Source organism: Syzygium oleosum, unplaced genomic scaffold, assembly GCF_021117445.2.
Source record: "Syzygium oleosum isolate NSW1041296 unplaced genomic scaffold, Sole_v2.1 Sole_v2.41, whole genome shotgun sequence".
In the NCBI taxonomy this organism is placed as follows: Eukaryota; Viridiplantae; Streptophyta; class Magnoliopsida; order Myrtales; family Myrtaceae; genus Syzygium; species Syzygium oleosum.
Genome location: NW_026607525.1, coordinates 788,765 through 805,277, shown reverse-complemented (window position 1 = coordinate 805,277; position 16,513 = coordinate 788,765). Strand labels below are relative to the sequence as shown.

Here is a 16,513-nt window from a genome sequence, read left to right as displayed (position 1 = left end):
TGAGTTAAAGTGATTAAGTTCTGGATACTCTAGAACAAATTCAAATTTGGAGGGAAATTTGATTAACCGGTGGCACATTAGGGACTAGCCAAAAACTATTAGCAATTCACCTGTTTCCTCGTGAAGTTCAATGAAAGGTAGCATTCTCTAGAGATGTTTGATCCCAAGTTCTTGACTGGGTGAAGCAACTAAAACATTTTTCTTGTCTTTTCACTGGGCAATTAACTCCCACATTCAAGATGTTTGATCCCTTAAGTTGCGAGAACTCAAGACCTCGTTGTTCATCAATCATCGCCGGCTTCTAAGTGAAAAGAATGCAGAGGCTTCAATGGTCGACGTGATCCCAGCTTGGAGAACCTCAAGCAGGGACATCCATCCCTTCGGGCCGGAAAGGGAAGATGGAAGCTTCTCTTCTGTCAACTCTACTTGTACGTCTCCCAACGTTGGACTGCTGTACCCAGTTGACTTTCATCGCCAATTCGGAAATTTCTTTTCACCACTCCCGTCAATTCAGATATGTCTTCCCTTCTGGCAACCGTCTCTTTCTCTCTCTCTCTCTAATGTAAATTGTCTAGAACTGTGCCATCTTTCTCGAAGACTGAACAACTTCTTTCGGCAATGGCCTCTCTCTCAAGAAACTTGGGGAAGCTCCATTCTTTCCTCTTCTTTTGTTCCATCTCGCTCTGTTTGTCTGTGACAGCAACCGACCAACTCTTGCCTGGTCAGGACATCAGTGGCAACAAGACCTTAGTATCGCCCAACCAAGTGTTCGAGCTCGGATTCTTCAAGACCGGGGGGTCCTCCTCCGCCAACTACTACCTGGGCATTTGGTTCCGGGACGACCCGTACCAGAAACCCATCTGGGTCGCCAACAGAGAGAACCCGATTCCGGATTCCTCGGGCGTTCTCGCCATCAGGTACGATGGGGATTTGGTGATGACCGACAGGAGGAAGATTCCGGTGTTGGTCAATTCAGGGATGCTTGCCACTAGTAACGGCACGCACGCCACGCTTCTTGATTCTGGCAATTTCGTTCTTGTGGAGGGAGAGAGCGAGAGCGTTGTCTGGGAAAGCTTCTTTTATCCATGTGATACGTTGTTGCCTGGGATGAGACTCGGGTGGTTCAACATAGGGACAGACAATAGGAGGGATCAATTCCTGGTCTCGTGGCAGACCCCATCTGTTCCTTCCACGGGTTCATTCGCTCTCGGCATTGATAAGAATAATGACACCGTGATCCGGGTGTGGCACTTCGCCTTCTCGCGGGAGATTGGGTATTGGGACGGCCGCAGATTCAGGTTCCTCTACAACAGCTCCCTGGATGACTACAATTTCAGTTATGTGATCGGCAGGGATGAGATATATTTTACTTTTGCTAATAGGAGGAATGACAGCATTTCCTGGTTTGTGTTGACACCTTTGGGGGAAATTCAAGCTTTCACTATGATCGGGAGGGAGATATCGATGGTGTATAGTCCGATTTGCGAGAATACTTCCTCTTCCAGTGCGACTGACTGCTTCATCGAGCAGCCTTTGCCTTGCAGCGACGGGAATAACTTTTCTAAGATAGAAGGGGTGATGCCGAATCCTACTGTGTACAATGAATCAGATCGTCTGGGTATTAGCGACTGCGAGATCATGTGCAGAACCAATTGCTCTTGCACTGGTTTTGCTACTTATCGTGATGACGGAACTGGATGCGTGTTTTATTACGTGGACATTAGCTCTATTGTGGACCGCATTGGCCAAGGGAATGCCACTATATTCATCCGCAGAAATGCTACTGAAACAGCTGATCAAGATCCGAGGAGATCGGGTAGGTCTCATTTCAGTTCTTGAAAGAGTGTTGACTCAAAATCATGTCAAGAAAACAACAAAAATTCTGACCCATAATTTTACCCCTACCTGGCTGAAGTAGATTTTACGTTTGCATATTGGCGTTAATTTTTTTCGTAGGCACATCATTAAGCGTTCATCTTTCTGTTTAAAAGTTATCATAGCACGCCCCTTCTTTCATTCATATCACTCCCGGGGCAGAAATATGAGATGGATCTATTTTCAGGTTCTCGGAACAAGAGACTGCTCTGGGTGATTGGAACCATTCCTGCGGTTATATTGGCAATTTCTTTGGCAATTTTCATCTCGAGAGGAAAATGTTCCACCTGTCTAGGTACTGATTAAGCCTGAACAAATTCATAAGATAGTTGTCTTCTTAGCCTGAATAGTTTGTTTGATTCTCGAGTAGCAGCGTGGAAGGAGAATCGGACCAGCACAAATCGAAGTTTGGAGCTGTTCCAACGACAGCTGAGTTCACCACGAGGTCACAGCAACAGCACCGGTAGACTTGATTCTGTCAGAAAGAGGGATCACGAGCTACCGATTCTCAGTTTCTCCTGTGTTGCAACATCTACAAATAATTTCTCCCCCGCAAATGAACTTGGAGAGGGTGGTTTTGGGCCTGTTTACAAGGTAGTTTGCCCACCAAAGAACACTCGGTTACTTGTGGGTTTATCTTTTATTTTCGGTTCATTTTGTCTCTCTTCATTAGAAGCAGTGTTACGAAGTCCCGACTCTCATTATGATGGGAAGCTTGATTCTTCAACATACCTCTAAAAACTTTTGCAGGGCATGTTGCTGGGGCATGAAGTGGCAGTAAAAAGACTTTCTAGGAAATCCGCACAAGGAATAGAGGAGTTCAAAAATGAGGTTCAATTAATATCCAAGCTTCAACATCGGAATCTCGTTAAGTTGTTGGGCTGTTGCATAGAAAGGGAGGAAAAGATTTTGATCTATGAGTACATGGCAAACAAAAGCTTGGATTCCTTTCTTTTTGGTATGTAACCGGAGCGTGGGATTGCCTTTATTGATTTATATTCCCACATTCATTTTTTTGGTCGCTCATGAGATAAATTACAGATCGTAACAAGAAGCAATTGCTGGACTGGAGGAAACGAGTTTCTATAATTGAAGGGATAGCTCAAGGGCTTCTTTACTTACACAAGTATTCTAGGTTAAGGATCATACATCGAGATTTGAAAACCAGCAACATATTGCTAGATGAAGACATGAACCCAAAAATATCAGATTTCGGGATGGCAAGAATTTTTGGGGAGAACGAAGCAAGGGCAAGGACGAATAAAGTTGTGGGAACCTAGTAAGTCTCTCCCATACACATGTAAACTTCGATACCACATGTTTTCTAGTATGTTTTAACTGTTTTCTGTCTTTTTTGGGAGCAGCGGCTATATGTCTCCAGAGTATGCCGTACATGGACTTTTCTCAACGAAGTCTGATGTATTCAGCTTTGGAGTTATTATGCTCGAAATCATTAGTGGCCGAAGAAACACAACTTTCGTTAATCTAGATCGCTCTCTAAACCAGCTTGGATATGTAAGCCATTGCATTCTTCTTACAATCTCATATCCAAATCTCCTAACACTTAGCTTTCCAATGGAAGTGCTGAACTAGTCCTCAAAAACTGTCTGCATTTAGGCTTGGGAGCTCTGGAATAGCAACCAAGGCATAGAGCTAATTGATCCGGTGGTGGCCGACACATCGTTGAGTGGCCAACTGTTGCTATGCCTCCACATTGCTTTGCTGTGCGTGCAAGAACGCCCAGAAGATAGACCCTCGGTGTCAGATATTGTTACTGCATTAAGCAACCAAAATGCGGATCTGCCCCCACCAAAGAAGCCAGCGTTCTCAGCCCATATTGATTATTGTAATTCACTTCATCAGCAAGATCGTTCGACTAATGATTTAAGCTATTCTGTCATAGAAGCTAGATAGCAACTGTATATACCATGTCAACAGCAACCGCGGCTGTGATATTCTATTAATTCATGAATATTCAGTCAAGAATTTGCATGTAAAGTGACAATAGATCATTCTATTAAATATCTCAGCTAAAATTTTCTGAAGATTCTTTTATCTGTCAAATAGACAGTTGATTATTGTGCACCGTAATCTTGAATTTCATTAGCTTCTTCTCAGCCTCTTAGCGGATGAGTTTTTCCTTTAATATTCAGAGATCATGAATTTGAATGAATAATCCATGTCCACAACTTAGAATCAAGCTAAATGGAGAATTAGTTCCTCTTGTTTCTGCATTCAATGCCACTTACAAATTTAGCTGCTAAGATTCTAACATAATTGGCTTCTTCTCCTTTGATTCTTTCCCTTTTCTTTTGGCCTCAATATGCTAGTGATATACATTTTGCATAAACAGCTAACTGGTTTTTCGAACTCTAAGGAGTGAACCATAACGTAGTCAAATTAAAGAGAGTCTGCAGTCTTGAACCAGCACGTACTATGCTTGGTGTAAATGATTGTGGAATTTTTCCAGTCCAATCACTTGGAGGTAAATCTAAACAGTTCCGGAAGCAATAAATTCTCCTACATGGTTGCTTTCCCTATTGAGGGAATAAAATCTAATTCTCAAGTTGTCGATAATATCTCAGATGACATTTTCTTATTTTCACTATATAGTGATCTTGTTCTACTGATGCTGGTGCCTGATTTGGGAATCCATTTTTACTGTAAAAGTGAGTTTCTGTTTGATGAGCATCAGAGATTCTCTCAATGCAAAAAGCCTCGTATCACTAATACAGAGTTTGTTATTCAAGATTAGTATCTATTCAGAAATACTTCAGCTAATCTGCTTTGGACTTTCTGGTTCGTCACCGTCCATTGATCATTTCTCAAGTATCTGCTGCTCATCCCTGAGTTCTGATGACTGAGTAATATGTACCTCAATAAATTGATTACTTCTTCCACCACTCATTTATCAGAATTAGAAGCTTTCCTCTCAAAAGGCATGACTCCTGTTTTTCGAAAAGATTCCAGCATTTGGCCACTATCCGTTTAATTGATCATACTGAGCATCTTATCTTGAAAAGCCATAGGATGTTCATCTGAGATATGATCTGAAATAGAAAAAGCTCTTGTAGGGTGAGCATATTAGTTGATTCCGATGTTGTTTGAATTGACAGGGAACTTGTACTAGTCGAGAACGGTTAGTTTGTGGAACATCAGCGTTAGGCAAGTCTGCCAACTGGTGCAAGTTGAGACAGTCCTAAAACTGCATTGAACTTGGATTGAGGACGCCCAGGGACAAGGGAGTAGTGAGCAAGTGGCAAGGTCTCAAGGAACCGCGCAATGTAAGAGTTACTAAGAATGCAGCTGGAGAAAAAGAGGAGTTCTTGTGGAGACGCACAGACTGGCAAAACAAAAAACAACAGTCGAATTATTCTTCTTTTACCTTGTACTTTAACTACAAGTTGCAATTCGAACCTTTGCAATGCGATGCAGTGTTAGCTTATGACATTTCAGTCTTCGTCAATCTATTTGCATCCATGTGGGCAGTTTGGTTTTCTTTACATTGAGGGATGAGGCAAGCCCTGCCTCTTTTGGCTCGTAGTCAAATTGCTCTACAGTTCAGAATTATCTTAGGATTGACTCGGCCATTCCAACAGATGACACCGAGTTTGAAAAGATAAATGATCATCATGATATTACCTGCTCGTAGCACCTCTTAGTATGTTAGTGTTATGAGGTGGTACTTGAAATTTTAAATCTAGCACCGTTTGGTTTGAAATCTCAAATTTGTGCATGCATATGAAAATTTTACGTGAGTCTTATAGTGGATTGATGTAATGGCTTCTACGTGAGGCTATGATGAAGCGAAAATCTCATGAGCTCTTGATTCTTAACACATAAGTACTATATATTGTTCGAGCTTGACGTAGGCTGCGTTTAAATTAACTTTGGGGGAATGTAAAGTTATTTCCCCAAAGATCTTTGAATGAAGGTGTATTTGTGGAAAGTAGATAGCGTTTGGATCATTAATTTCGGTGAATACTTTGTAATGAAGCTTTGAAGTTAAAATAAAAAAGAAAAAGAAAAAGGAGAGGGAGGCAACTCGGTGACCGGAGGCAAAGAGGGTAGGTGAGGGTTGACGGGCGACCATCGACCGTCGGCCAGGCGAGTGTTGACCGGCGACCCTTGTGCAACAGGGCACCGACCGTTGTAGCAGAGCTTGACACAGCTCAACGAAGCCTGATTGTCATAGCAAAGCTCAGCAAAGCCCAACATTGGGGTCGCGACCCCCCAAGCAAGGGCTGCCGAGGTCGAATGACCCTAGGCAACGAGCTGCCAGGATCACGTGACCTTAGGCAAAGCAACGCCAAGGTCGCCTGACTTCGAGCTTCCCAGATATGGCCTTTTGACGGTCAGGCTTCCTAGATTTGACCCTTCGATGACTGATGTGACCCTAGGCGGGGGCTGCCGAGGTCGCGTGATCACAGGTGAGCTAGATCTCAACTCAATGCGTTGCGCGAGCGAGGCAATGGTTTGTCGAGGTCGTGCAACGTCGGTGTTGCGCCACCCCAAGAATACCCCTCACCGAGATCCGTCCAGCTCCTTCGAGCCACACCTGCATCCATCTAGCTCATGATTTGTAGGTTAAAGATGATCAGTATGACGGCAAGACTAGAATAGTTAAATATAAGTGGGGACAATTTTGGGAAAAAAAATCATTTTCCTTAGATTTAGCCTTTCGAAAATACTGAAAGTATAAGGTAGGTGGGGACTTGCCTCCGTTTTTCAGCTTTACCAATGTGCATTTTCCCAAGGTGGTTAAATTTTTTTTTACAGCCTCTACTTTCTCTGAAGGGACTTACGAGTTTAACCAAACTCACCTGTAATACTCATCAAAGTTTGACCTCAACTTGACGTGAAACGTGATTCGAGCATTTCCCACTCTTAATAGAGAAATTGAGTCGAATTCAGATATTCCAATTCTAAGACTTTGCTAAGATCAAAGTTTTGAACGAGTCTCCTCATTGATGACATCAAATGTCATTCTCATTTTATTCTCATGTTCTTCCTAGAAGTTACTAGGACAGAGGAATTATTTCGTCATTTAGCTATTTGAATGTTTGATTAGTCAAATACCAAACTCGATCAAGAGTCCATAGAGATCAATCGCTGTCAACACAACTTGCTCAGGTCAGCCCTCATTTTCCAAGCTATAAAATGGTCAAGAAAGGAATAAGTTTTAAATAACCATTTCCCACTAACTTTCCTTCTTAGATATCTCCTTCTTACTAAGCAGGTCAAACACGACTTACTTGATGGATTAATCAAACTGACAATACTCATTTTCATCATCTAAGGCATAAAAAACTACCCATCGCTACTTTTCTTTTATGATAACTCCAGATTAGTTGTACAGCGGACTGGCTTATCAAAGCACTTCAGTGCATTTGGATGTTTACTAGCCTACAAAGCAGGTGAAATCATTGGCCCAAATTACTAATATAGTCGGTACCTAGTACGAGAAAGAGGTGGCAAAATGAGTCTTGAACTCATATTTGCGGTTGCCACAAATTTAAACTGAGTTAACATGGGTCTAATAAAACAAAGCTCGATTAAGGATGAGTTCTAATGGGTTTGCAAAAAACCCACCTTCGACCCATGCTTGTGGTTGGGACTTCAGCGGCCATGCACGACTACTTGGCACCCGCACCCAAGTCACTAACATCCTACCCGAGTCCATCGACTGTGCCCCATTCCTCGATGGCTTGGTCTAGGTGCACAAAGACTAGGCTTAGTCCCTTGGGGCCAAGCCCAACTCTTGGTGCCCGTGCCTAGGTCCACGCAGGGTGGGCTTAGGTCCCCAGTGGTCATGCCGGGGCACATTAGGGACTAGCCAAAAAAAGTAGCCATTCACTTATGTCTTCATGATCTCACGCGTCCTTGGCATGCATCACCTAATTATCTATACAAAAAGAACGTAAGTTCAGTGTAGCGTTCTGTAGAGATGTTTGATTCCAAGTTCTTAACAGGGTAACGCAACTAAAACATCTTTCTTTTGTCTTTTAACTGGGCAACGCAACTCCCACATTCAAGATGTTTGATCCCTTAAGCTGTGAGAACTAGAGACCTCGTTGTTTATCAAGCACTGCGACTTCTTCATGAAAAAGAATGCAGATATCAGTAAACCGCAAGTAGGACATCCATCCCTTTTGGGAGGGAAAAGAAATGACGGAAACTTCTCTTCTGGCAACTCTTCTTGTTTGTATTCTAACGTTGAACCGCTGTACCCAGTTGACTTTCATCGCCAATCAGATATTACTCTTCGCCACTCCCGTCAATCTCTCTCTCTCTAATGTGAATTGTCTAGAACTGTGCCATCTTTCCGAAAGACTGAAAACTTTTTCAGCAATGGCCACGGCCTCGCTCTCTCTCCCAAGAAACTTGGGGAAGCTCCATTCTTTCCTCTTCTTTTGTTCCTTCTCGCTCTGTTTGTCTGTGACAGCAACCGACCAACTCTTGCCTGGTCAGGACATCAGTGGCAACAAGACCTTAGTATCGCCCAACCAAGTGTTCGAGCTCGGATTCTTCAAGACCGGGGGGTCCTCTTCCGCCAACTACTACCTGGGCATTTGGTTCCGGGAGGACCCCTACCAGAAACCCATCTGGGTCGCCAACAGAGAGTACCCGCTTGTGGATTCGTCGGGCGTTCTCGCCATCAGTTACGATGGGAATTTGGTGATGACCGACAGGAGGCAGATTCCGGTGCTGGTCAATTCTGTGATGCTTGCCACTAGTAACGGCACGCACGCCACGCTTCTTGATTCTGGCAATTTCGTTCTTGTGGAGGGAGAGAGCGAGAGCGTTGTCTGGGAAAGCTTCTTTTATCCATGTGATACGTTGTTGCCTGGGATGAGACTCGGGTGGTTCAATATAGGGACAGACAATAGGAGGGATCAATTCCTGGTCTCGTGGCAGACCCCATCAGTTCCTTCCACGGGTTCTTTTGCTCTTGGCTTGAATAAGAATAACCAGACCGAGCTCCGGGTGTGGCACTCGGAGGTCTCGCGGGAGATTGGGTATTGGGACGGCCACAGATTCAGGTTCCTCTACAACAGCTCCCTGGATGACTACAATTTCAGTTATGTGACCGGCAGGGATGAGATATATTTTACTTTTGCTAATAGGAGGAATGACAGCATTTCCTGGTTTGTGTTGACACCTTTGGGGGAAATTCAAGCTTTCACTATGATCGGGAAGGAGATATCGATGGTGTATAGTCCGATTTGCGAGAATACTTCCTCTTCCAGTGCGACTGACTGCTTCATCGAGCAGCCATTGTCTTTCGGCGACGGGAATAACTTTTCTAAGATAGAAGGGGTGATGCCGAATCCTACTGTGTACAATGAATCAGATCGTCTGGGTATTAGCGACTGCGAGATCATGTGCAGAACCAATTGCTCTTGCACTGGTTTTGCTACTTATCGTGATGACGGAACTGGATGCGTGTTTTATTACGTGGACATTAGGTCTATTGTGGACCGCATTGGCCAAGGGAATGCCACTATATTCATCCGAGGAAATGCTACCGTAACAGCTGATCAAGATCCGAGGAGATCGGGTAGGCCTCATCTTAGTTCTTGAAAGAGTGTTGAATCTCAAAATCATGTCAAGAAAACAACAAATAATTTTACTCTTACCTGGCTGAAGTAGATTTTTACGTTTGCATATTGGCATTAATTTTCCTCGTATATACATCATTAAGCGTTCATCTTTCTGTTTAAAAGTTATAATAGCACACCCCCTTATTTTTTCACATCACTCCTGGTGCAGAAAAATGAGATGGTTCAATTTTCAGGATCTGGGAACAAGAGGCTGCTCTGGGTGATTGGAATCATTCCTGCGGTTATATTGGTAGTTTCTGTGGCATTGTTTATCTCAAGAGGGAAATGTACCACTTGTCTAGGTACTGATTAAGATCTAAGCCTGAACAAATTCATAAGATAGTTGTCTTCTTAGCCTAAATAGTTTGTTTGATTCTCGAGTAGCACCGTGGAAGGAGAATCGGACCAGCACAAATCGAAGTTTGGAGCTGTTTCTACGACAACTGAGTTCACCACGAGGTCACAGCAACAGCACCAGTAGACTGGATTCTGTCAGAAAGAGGGATCACGAGCTACCGATTCTCAGTTTCTCTTGTGTCGCAACATCTACAAATAATTTCTCCCCCGCAAATGAACTTGGAGAGGGTGGTTTTGGGCCTGTTTACAAGGTAGTGTGCCCACCAAAGAACACTTGGTTACTTGTGGGTTTATCTTTTAGTTTCGGTTCATTTTGTCTCTCTTCATTAGAAGCAGTGTTACGAAGTCTCGACTCTCATTATGATGGGAAGCTTGATTCTTCAACATACCTCTAAAAACTTTTGCAGGGCATGTTGCTGGGGCATGAATTCGCAGTAAAAAGACTTTCTAGGAAATCTGCACAAGGAATAGAGGAGTTCAAAAATGAGGTTCAATTAATATCCAAGCTTCAACATAGGAATCTCGTTAAGTTGTTGGGCTGTTGCATAGAAAGGGAGGAAAAGATTTTGATCTATGAGTACATGGCAAACAAAAGCTTGGATTCCTTTCTTTTCTGTATGTAACTGGACCATGGCATTGCCTTTATCGATTTATAGTCCTACATTCATTTTTTCGGTCACTCATGAGATAAATTACAGATCCTAACAAGAAGCAGCTGCTGGACTGGAGGAAACGAGTTTCTGTAATTGAAGGGATAGCTCAAGGGCTTCTTTACTTACACAAGTATTCTAGGTTAAGGATCATACATCGAGACTTAAAAACCAGTAACATATTGCTAGATGAAGACATGAACCCAAAAATATCAGATTTCGGGATGGCAAGAATTTTTGGGGAGAACGAAGCAAGGGCAAGGACGAATAAAGTAGTGGGAACCTAGTAAGTCTCTCGCATACACGTGTAAACTTTGATGCCCCATGTCTTCTCATATGTTTTAACTGTTTTCCTTTTCTTGAGCAGCGGTTATATGTCTCCAGAGTACGCTGTACATGGGCTTTTCTCAACGAAGTCTGATGTATTCAGCTTTGGAGTCATTATGCTCGAAATCATTAGTGGTCGAAGAAACACAACTTTCGTTAATCTAGATCGCTCTCTAAGCCTGCTTGGATATGTAAGCCATCGCATTCTTCTTACAATCTCATATCCAAATCTCCTAACACTTAGCTTTCCAATGGAAGTACTGAACTAGTCCTCAAAAACTGTCTGCATTTAGGCTTGGGAGCTCTGGAATAGCAACCAAGGCATAGAGCTAATTGATCCGGTGGTGGCCGACACGTCGTTGAGTGGCCAACTGTTGCCATGCCTCCACATTGCTTTGCTGTGCGTGCAAGAACGCCCAGAAGATAGACCCTCGTTGTCAGATATTGTTACTGCATTAAGTAACGAAAATGCGGATCTGCCCCCGCCAAAGAAGCCAGCGTTCTCAGCCCATATTGATTATTGTAATTCACTTCATCAGCAAGATCGTTCGACTAATGATTTAAGCTATTCTGTCATAGAAGCTAGATAGCAACTGTATATACCATGTCAACAGCTCCCACAGCTATGATATTCTATTAATTCGCGGATTTTCAGTCAAGAATTTGCATGTAAAGTGACAATAGATCATTCTATTAAATATCTCAGCTAAAATTTTCTGAAGATTCTTTTATCTGTCAAATAGACAGTTGATTATTGTGCACCATAATCTTGAATTTCATTAGCTTCTTCTCAGCCTCATAGCGGATGAGTTTTTCCTTTAATCTGCAGAGATCATGAATTTGATTGAATAATCCATGTCCACACCTTAGAATCAAGCTAAATGGAGAATTAGTTCCTCTTGTTTCTGCATTCAATGCCACTTACACATTTAGCTGCTAAGATTCTAACATAATTGGCTTCTTCTCCTTTGATTCTTTCCCTTTTCTTTTGGCCTCAATATGCTAGTGATATACATTTTGCATAAACAGCAAACTGGCTTTTCGAACTTTAAGGAGTGAACCATAACGTAGTCAAATTAAAGAGAGTCTGCAGTCTTGAACCAGCACGTACTATGCTTGGTGTAAATGATTGTGGAATTTTTCCAGTCCAATCACTTGGAGGTAAATCTAAACAGTTCCGGAAGCAATAAATTCCCCTACATGGTTGCTTTCCCTATTGAGGGAATAAAATCTAATTCTCGAGTTGTCGATAATATCTCAGATGACATTTTCTTATTTTCACTATATAGTGATCTTGTTCTACTGACGCTGGAGCCTGATTTGGGAATCCATTTTTACTGTAAAAGTGAGTTTCTGTTTGATGTGCATCAGAGCTTCTCTCAATGCAAAAAGCCCCGTATCACTAATACAGAGTTTGTTATTCAAGATTAGTATCTATTTAGAAATACTGGAGCTAATCTGCTTTGGACTTTCTGGTTCCTTACCGTCATTGATCATTTCTCAAGTATCTGCTGCTCATCCCCGAGTTCTGATGACTAAGTAATATATACTCTCACTAAATTTATTGCTTCTTCCACTACTCATTTATCGGAATTAGAAGCTTTCCTTCCAAAAGGCGAGACTCCTGTTTTTCGAAAAGATTCCAGCATTTGGCCACTATCCGTTTAATTGATCATACTGAGCATCTTATCTTGAAAAGCCATAGGATGTTCATCTGAGATATGATCTGAAATAGAAAGAGCTGTCATAGGGTGAGCATATTAGTTGATTCCCATGTTGTTTGAATTGACAGGGAACTTGTACTAGTCGAGAACGGTTAGTTTGTGGAGCATCAGCGTTAGGCAAGTCTGCCAACTGGTGCAAGTTGAGACAGTCCTAAAACTGCATTGAACTTGGATTGCGAACGCCCACGGACAAGGGAGTAGTGGGCAAGTGGCAAGATCTCAAGGAACCGCGCAATGTAAGAGTTACTAAGAATGCAGCTGGAGAAAAAGAGGAGTTCCTGTGGAGACGCACAGACTGGCAAAACAAAAAACAACAGTCGAATTATTCTTCTTTTACCTTGTACTTTAACTACAAGTTGCAATTCGAACCTTTGCAATGCGATGCAGTGTTAGCTTATGACATTTCAGTCTTGGTCAATCTATTTGCATCCATGTGGGCAGTGCGGTTTTCTTTACATTGAGGGAAGAGGCAAGCCCTGCCTCTTTTGGCGCGTAGTCAAATTGCTCTACAGTTCAGAATTATCTTAGTATTGACTTGGCCATTCCAACAGATGACACCGAGTTTGAAAAAGATAAATAATCATCATTATATTACCTGCACATAGCACCTCTTAGTATGTTAGTTTTATGAGGTGGTACTTGAAATTTTAAATCTAGCACCGTTTGGTTTGAAATCTCAAATTTGTGCATGCATATGAAATTTTACGTAAGTCTTATAGTGGATTGATTTAATGGCTTCTACGTGAGGCTATCATGAAGCGAAAGTCTCATGAGCTCTTGATTCGTAACACATAAGTACTGTATATTATTCGAGCTTGACGTAGGCTGCGTTGAAATTAACTTTGGGGGAATGTAAAGTTATTTCCCCAAAGATCTTTGAATGAAGGCATATTTGCGGAAAGTAGATAGCGTTTGGATCATTAATTTCGGTGAATACTTTGTAATGAAGCTTTGAAGTTAAAATAAAAAAGAAAAAGAAAAAGGAGAGGGAGGCAACTCGGTGACCGGAGGCAAAGAGGGCAGGTGAAGATTGACGGGCGGCCATCGACCGTCGGCCCGGTGAGTGTTGACTAGCGACCCTTGTGCAACAGGGCACCGACCGTTGTAGCAGAGCTTGACACAGCTCAACGAAGTCTGATTGTCATAGCAAAGCTCGGCAAAGCCCAACATTGGGGTCGCGACCCCCCAAGCAAGGGCTGCCGAGGTCGAATGACCCTAGGTAACGAGCTGCCAGGATCACGTGACCTTAGGCAAAGCAACGCCAAGGTCGCCTGACTTCGAGCTTCCCAGATATGGCCTTTTGACGGTCAGGCTTCCCAGATTTGACCCTTTGATGACCAATGTGACCCTAGGCGGGGACTGCCGAGTTCGCGTGATCTCAGGCGAGCCAGATCTCAGCTCTAGCGTTGCGCGAGCGAGGCGATGGCTTGTCGAGGTCGTGCAATGCCTGTCACACCCCGAAACCTACCGGGATAGGGGATGACACGGCCGTCCTTTCATCCGAAGGACGTAGCCTCAAACCACTCAAAACTCCTCACGATATCGCTCTCGCTCTATTGGCTACTAACCAAAGAACCTGAAAAGATTGGGGAAAGAAAGGAGTGAGCAATCACAGCTCAGTAAGCAGTGCGTATCTCTTCTAAGCAGATCGAGCAACTACTATGCATATATAAAGTAATACTGAAAAACTCATAATTTAAACCTATAATATCATATACATATCATATTAAATATGAGTTATTGCATTTCATCAAAGCTTTATACAAATTCAGAAAATACTCATTTAAATCATCATAAACATCAACGGTCAAGTCCATTGATCAATCTTTATTAAAAACCACGTCAATGGTCAATTCCATTGACTAATCTCAAATCACACATCAATGGTCTATTCCATTAATGAATCTCATCAAAAGCACGTGCCAATGGTCCATTCCATTGGCCAATCTCAATAAAAAAAAAAAAAACACACGCCAATGGTCAACTCCATTGGCCAATCTCATATCACATCACACATCGATGGTCCATTCCATCGACCAATCTATTGCTCAATATCAAACTATGGTCACGACACAAAGCCTTGTGACAAGGCTATCAAGATTCCCCCTTGGCAAGGTCTCCACCTACAAAGCCGGTGGCTCGGCCCAGAAGGATATTCTAAACTCGGTATGCATACCCCCAAAGCCCCTCATTGGGCTCACAGTGATATTGAGCATCAAACAATCATCATTCAATATCAGAAATCCAATAATCCACAATACATTTAACAAACCAATCATACAAACTTTCGTAACTCAGTTCATCCGATAGAAATACTTTTTCGTAAAGCATTTCTCGTATCATTTCATAAACCGAATTCATAAATCGATAAGTATAACCTTTTGTAACGTTTTTCATAAAACGTTTCTCAAATCATCTTTGAACTCATTCCATAAACCAGTTCGCAAAGTGACACATATATATCATTTCACAATACCTCTCATAAAACCATTCTTAAACCATCCTCAAATATTAAAAGGTAGTAATTGCCCGATCCAGGCTTTTATGCAATAAACATGCTTTAATAACTCATACGATACTCAAATCATTATCACTTTCAAAACATGAGTTTATAAACTCAAAGAAGAGATAGCACCACTCACCTGAAATCCCCAAAATCAAATAACGACGCTCACTTGAACCGACGATCTCGTAATCCTAACAATTAAACGAGACTACGACAATTACGAAATGGCTAAACGACACTTAAACGCTAACAAAACAACTCAAAGGCGCCCACAAATTACTTATCCAAAGCGATTATCCAAACCGTCCGCAATGCGGAGCTTGAGCGCGAAACTTGATTGCGCCGTAACTTTCTCCACCGAACCCCATTTCAAGCCAGCTTATAGTCAATAGAAAGCCCATTCAGAGCACTACAAGAACCCCAATTTGGCCATCTCAAAATCGAGTCGAAAACCGACGAAAATCGGCCTAAAATCTGCTGATCGCGCACTGTTCACCTTGCGCGGCCAACTTAAAATATTCATATTGGGCAAACCATAAGTCCAAATCAAGATCCGTAAAATCACACGGCTCCAAGACACCATAAACTACCAATTCTATATATATACGTAGCTCAACGACTCAAAAATCGGACTTCGCCGCTCAAATAACACATAATTCCGAAATATGAGCCCTAACCCGGAAAATACTCCGATTAGACGAACGAGAGGCGTGAGCACTTATAGTACGTTGCGTTACGAACTCGAATCGGCTTGGCAAGACCCCGTGGCACCAAACCCTCTCTTTCTCTTCTTTCTTTCTTCTTCTTCTTCTTCTCTTTTCTTCTCTTTCTTTCTTTTCCGTTTCTGTCTCGGCTAAGGAGCTCTCGGCCTCCTTTCAATTTGGCCGAGTGTCCACTGTAGCTTCTTTTCTGCTTTTTGACTTGTTGACTTTTTTTTTTTTTTTAAAACCAAATATTACAACGCCGGTGTTGCGCCACCCCAGGATACCCCTCACCAACATCCGTCCAGCTCCTTCGAGCCACACCTGCATCCATCTAGCTCATGATTTGTAGGTTAAAGATGATCAGTGTGACGGCAAGACTAGAATAGTTAAATATAAGTGGGGACAATTTTGGGAAAAAAAATCATTTACCTTAGATTTAGCCTTTCGAAAATACTGAAAGTATAAGGTAGGTTGGGGACTTGCCTCGGTTTTTCAGCTTTATCAATGTGCATTTTCCCAAGGTGGTTAAAAAAAATTCACAGCCTCTACTTTCTCAAAAGGGACTTACGAGTTCAACCAAACTCACCTTTAATACTCATCAAAGTTTGACCTCAACTTGACATGAAACGTGATTTGAGCATTTCCCACTCTTAATAGAGAAATTGAGTCGAATTCAGATATTCCAATTCTAAGACTTCGCTAAGATCAAAGTTTTGAACGAGTCTCCTCATTGATGACATCAAATGTCATTCTCATTTTATTCTCA

General features: G+C 42.3%; 2 protein-coding genes across 7 annotated transcripts; both read left to right on the top strand.

The window, feature by feature from the left end:
• The first annotated feature begins 508 nt into the window (after window positions 1–508).
• LOC115665664 (receptor-like serine/threonine-protein kinase SD1-8) lies at window positions 509–5,218 on the top strand. 4 transcript variants are annotated; one of them, XM_056306163.1, is made up of 8 exons: window positions 509–1,816; window positions 2,063–2,170; window positions 2,243–2,469; window positions 2,626–2,833; window positions 2,917–3,154; window positions 3,240–3,390; window positions 3,493–3,721; window positions 4,992–5,218. In XM_056306163.1, the coding sequence occupies exons 1-8, from the start codon at window positions 619–621 to the stop codon at window positions 5,003–5,005; spliced, it is 2,373 nt and encodes a 790-aa protein (XP_056162138.1). In that variant the 5' UTR covers window positions 509–618; the 3' UTR covers window positions 5,006–5,218. The 4 variants fall into 4 exon arrangements, with proteins under 4 accessions (XP_056162138.1, XP_056162137.1, XP_056162136.1 ...); XM_056306162.1 differs by lacking the exon at window positions 4,992–5,218 and having other exon boundaries at window positions 512–1,816; window positions 2,249–2,469; window positions 3,493–4,021; XM_056306161.1 differs by lacking the exon at window positions 4,992–5,218 and having other exon boundaries at window positions 512–1,816; window positions 2,246–2,469; window positions 3,493–4,021.
• A 2,944-nt stretch (window positions 5,219–8,162) lies between these two features.
• LOC115665663 (receptor-like serine/threonine-protein kinase SD1-8) lies at window positions 8,163–11,628 on the top strand. 3 transcript variants are annotated; one of them, XM_056306160.1, is made up of 7 exons: window positions 8,163–9,436; window positions 9,674–9,775; window positions 9,861–10,087; window positions 10,244–10,451; window positions 10,535–10,772; window positions 10,854–11,004; window positions 11,107–11,628. In XM_056306160.1, exons 1-7 carry the CDS (start codon window positions 8,227–8,229, stop codon window positions 11,401–11,403), a joined length of 2,433 nt encoding a protein of 810 aa, XP_056162135.1. In that variant the 5' UTR covers window positions 8,163–8,226; the 3' UTR covers window positions 11,404–11,628. The 3 variants fall into 3 exon arrangements, with proteins under 3 accessions (XP_056162135.1, XP_056162134.1, XP_056162133.1); XM_056306159.1 differs by having other exon boundaries at window positions 9,674–9,781; window positions 9,864–10,087; XM_056306158.1 differs by having other exon boundaries at window positions 9,674–9,781.
• Window positions 11,629–16,513: the final 4,885 nt, after the last annotated feature.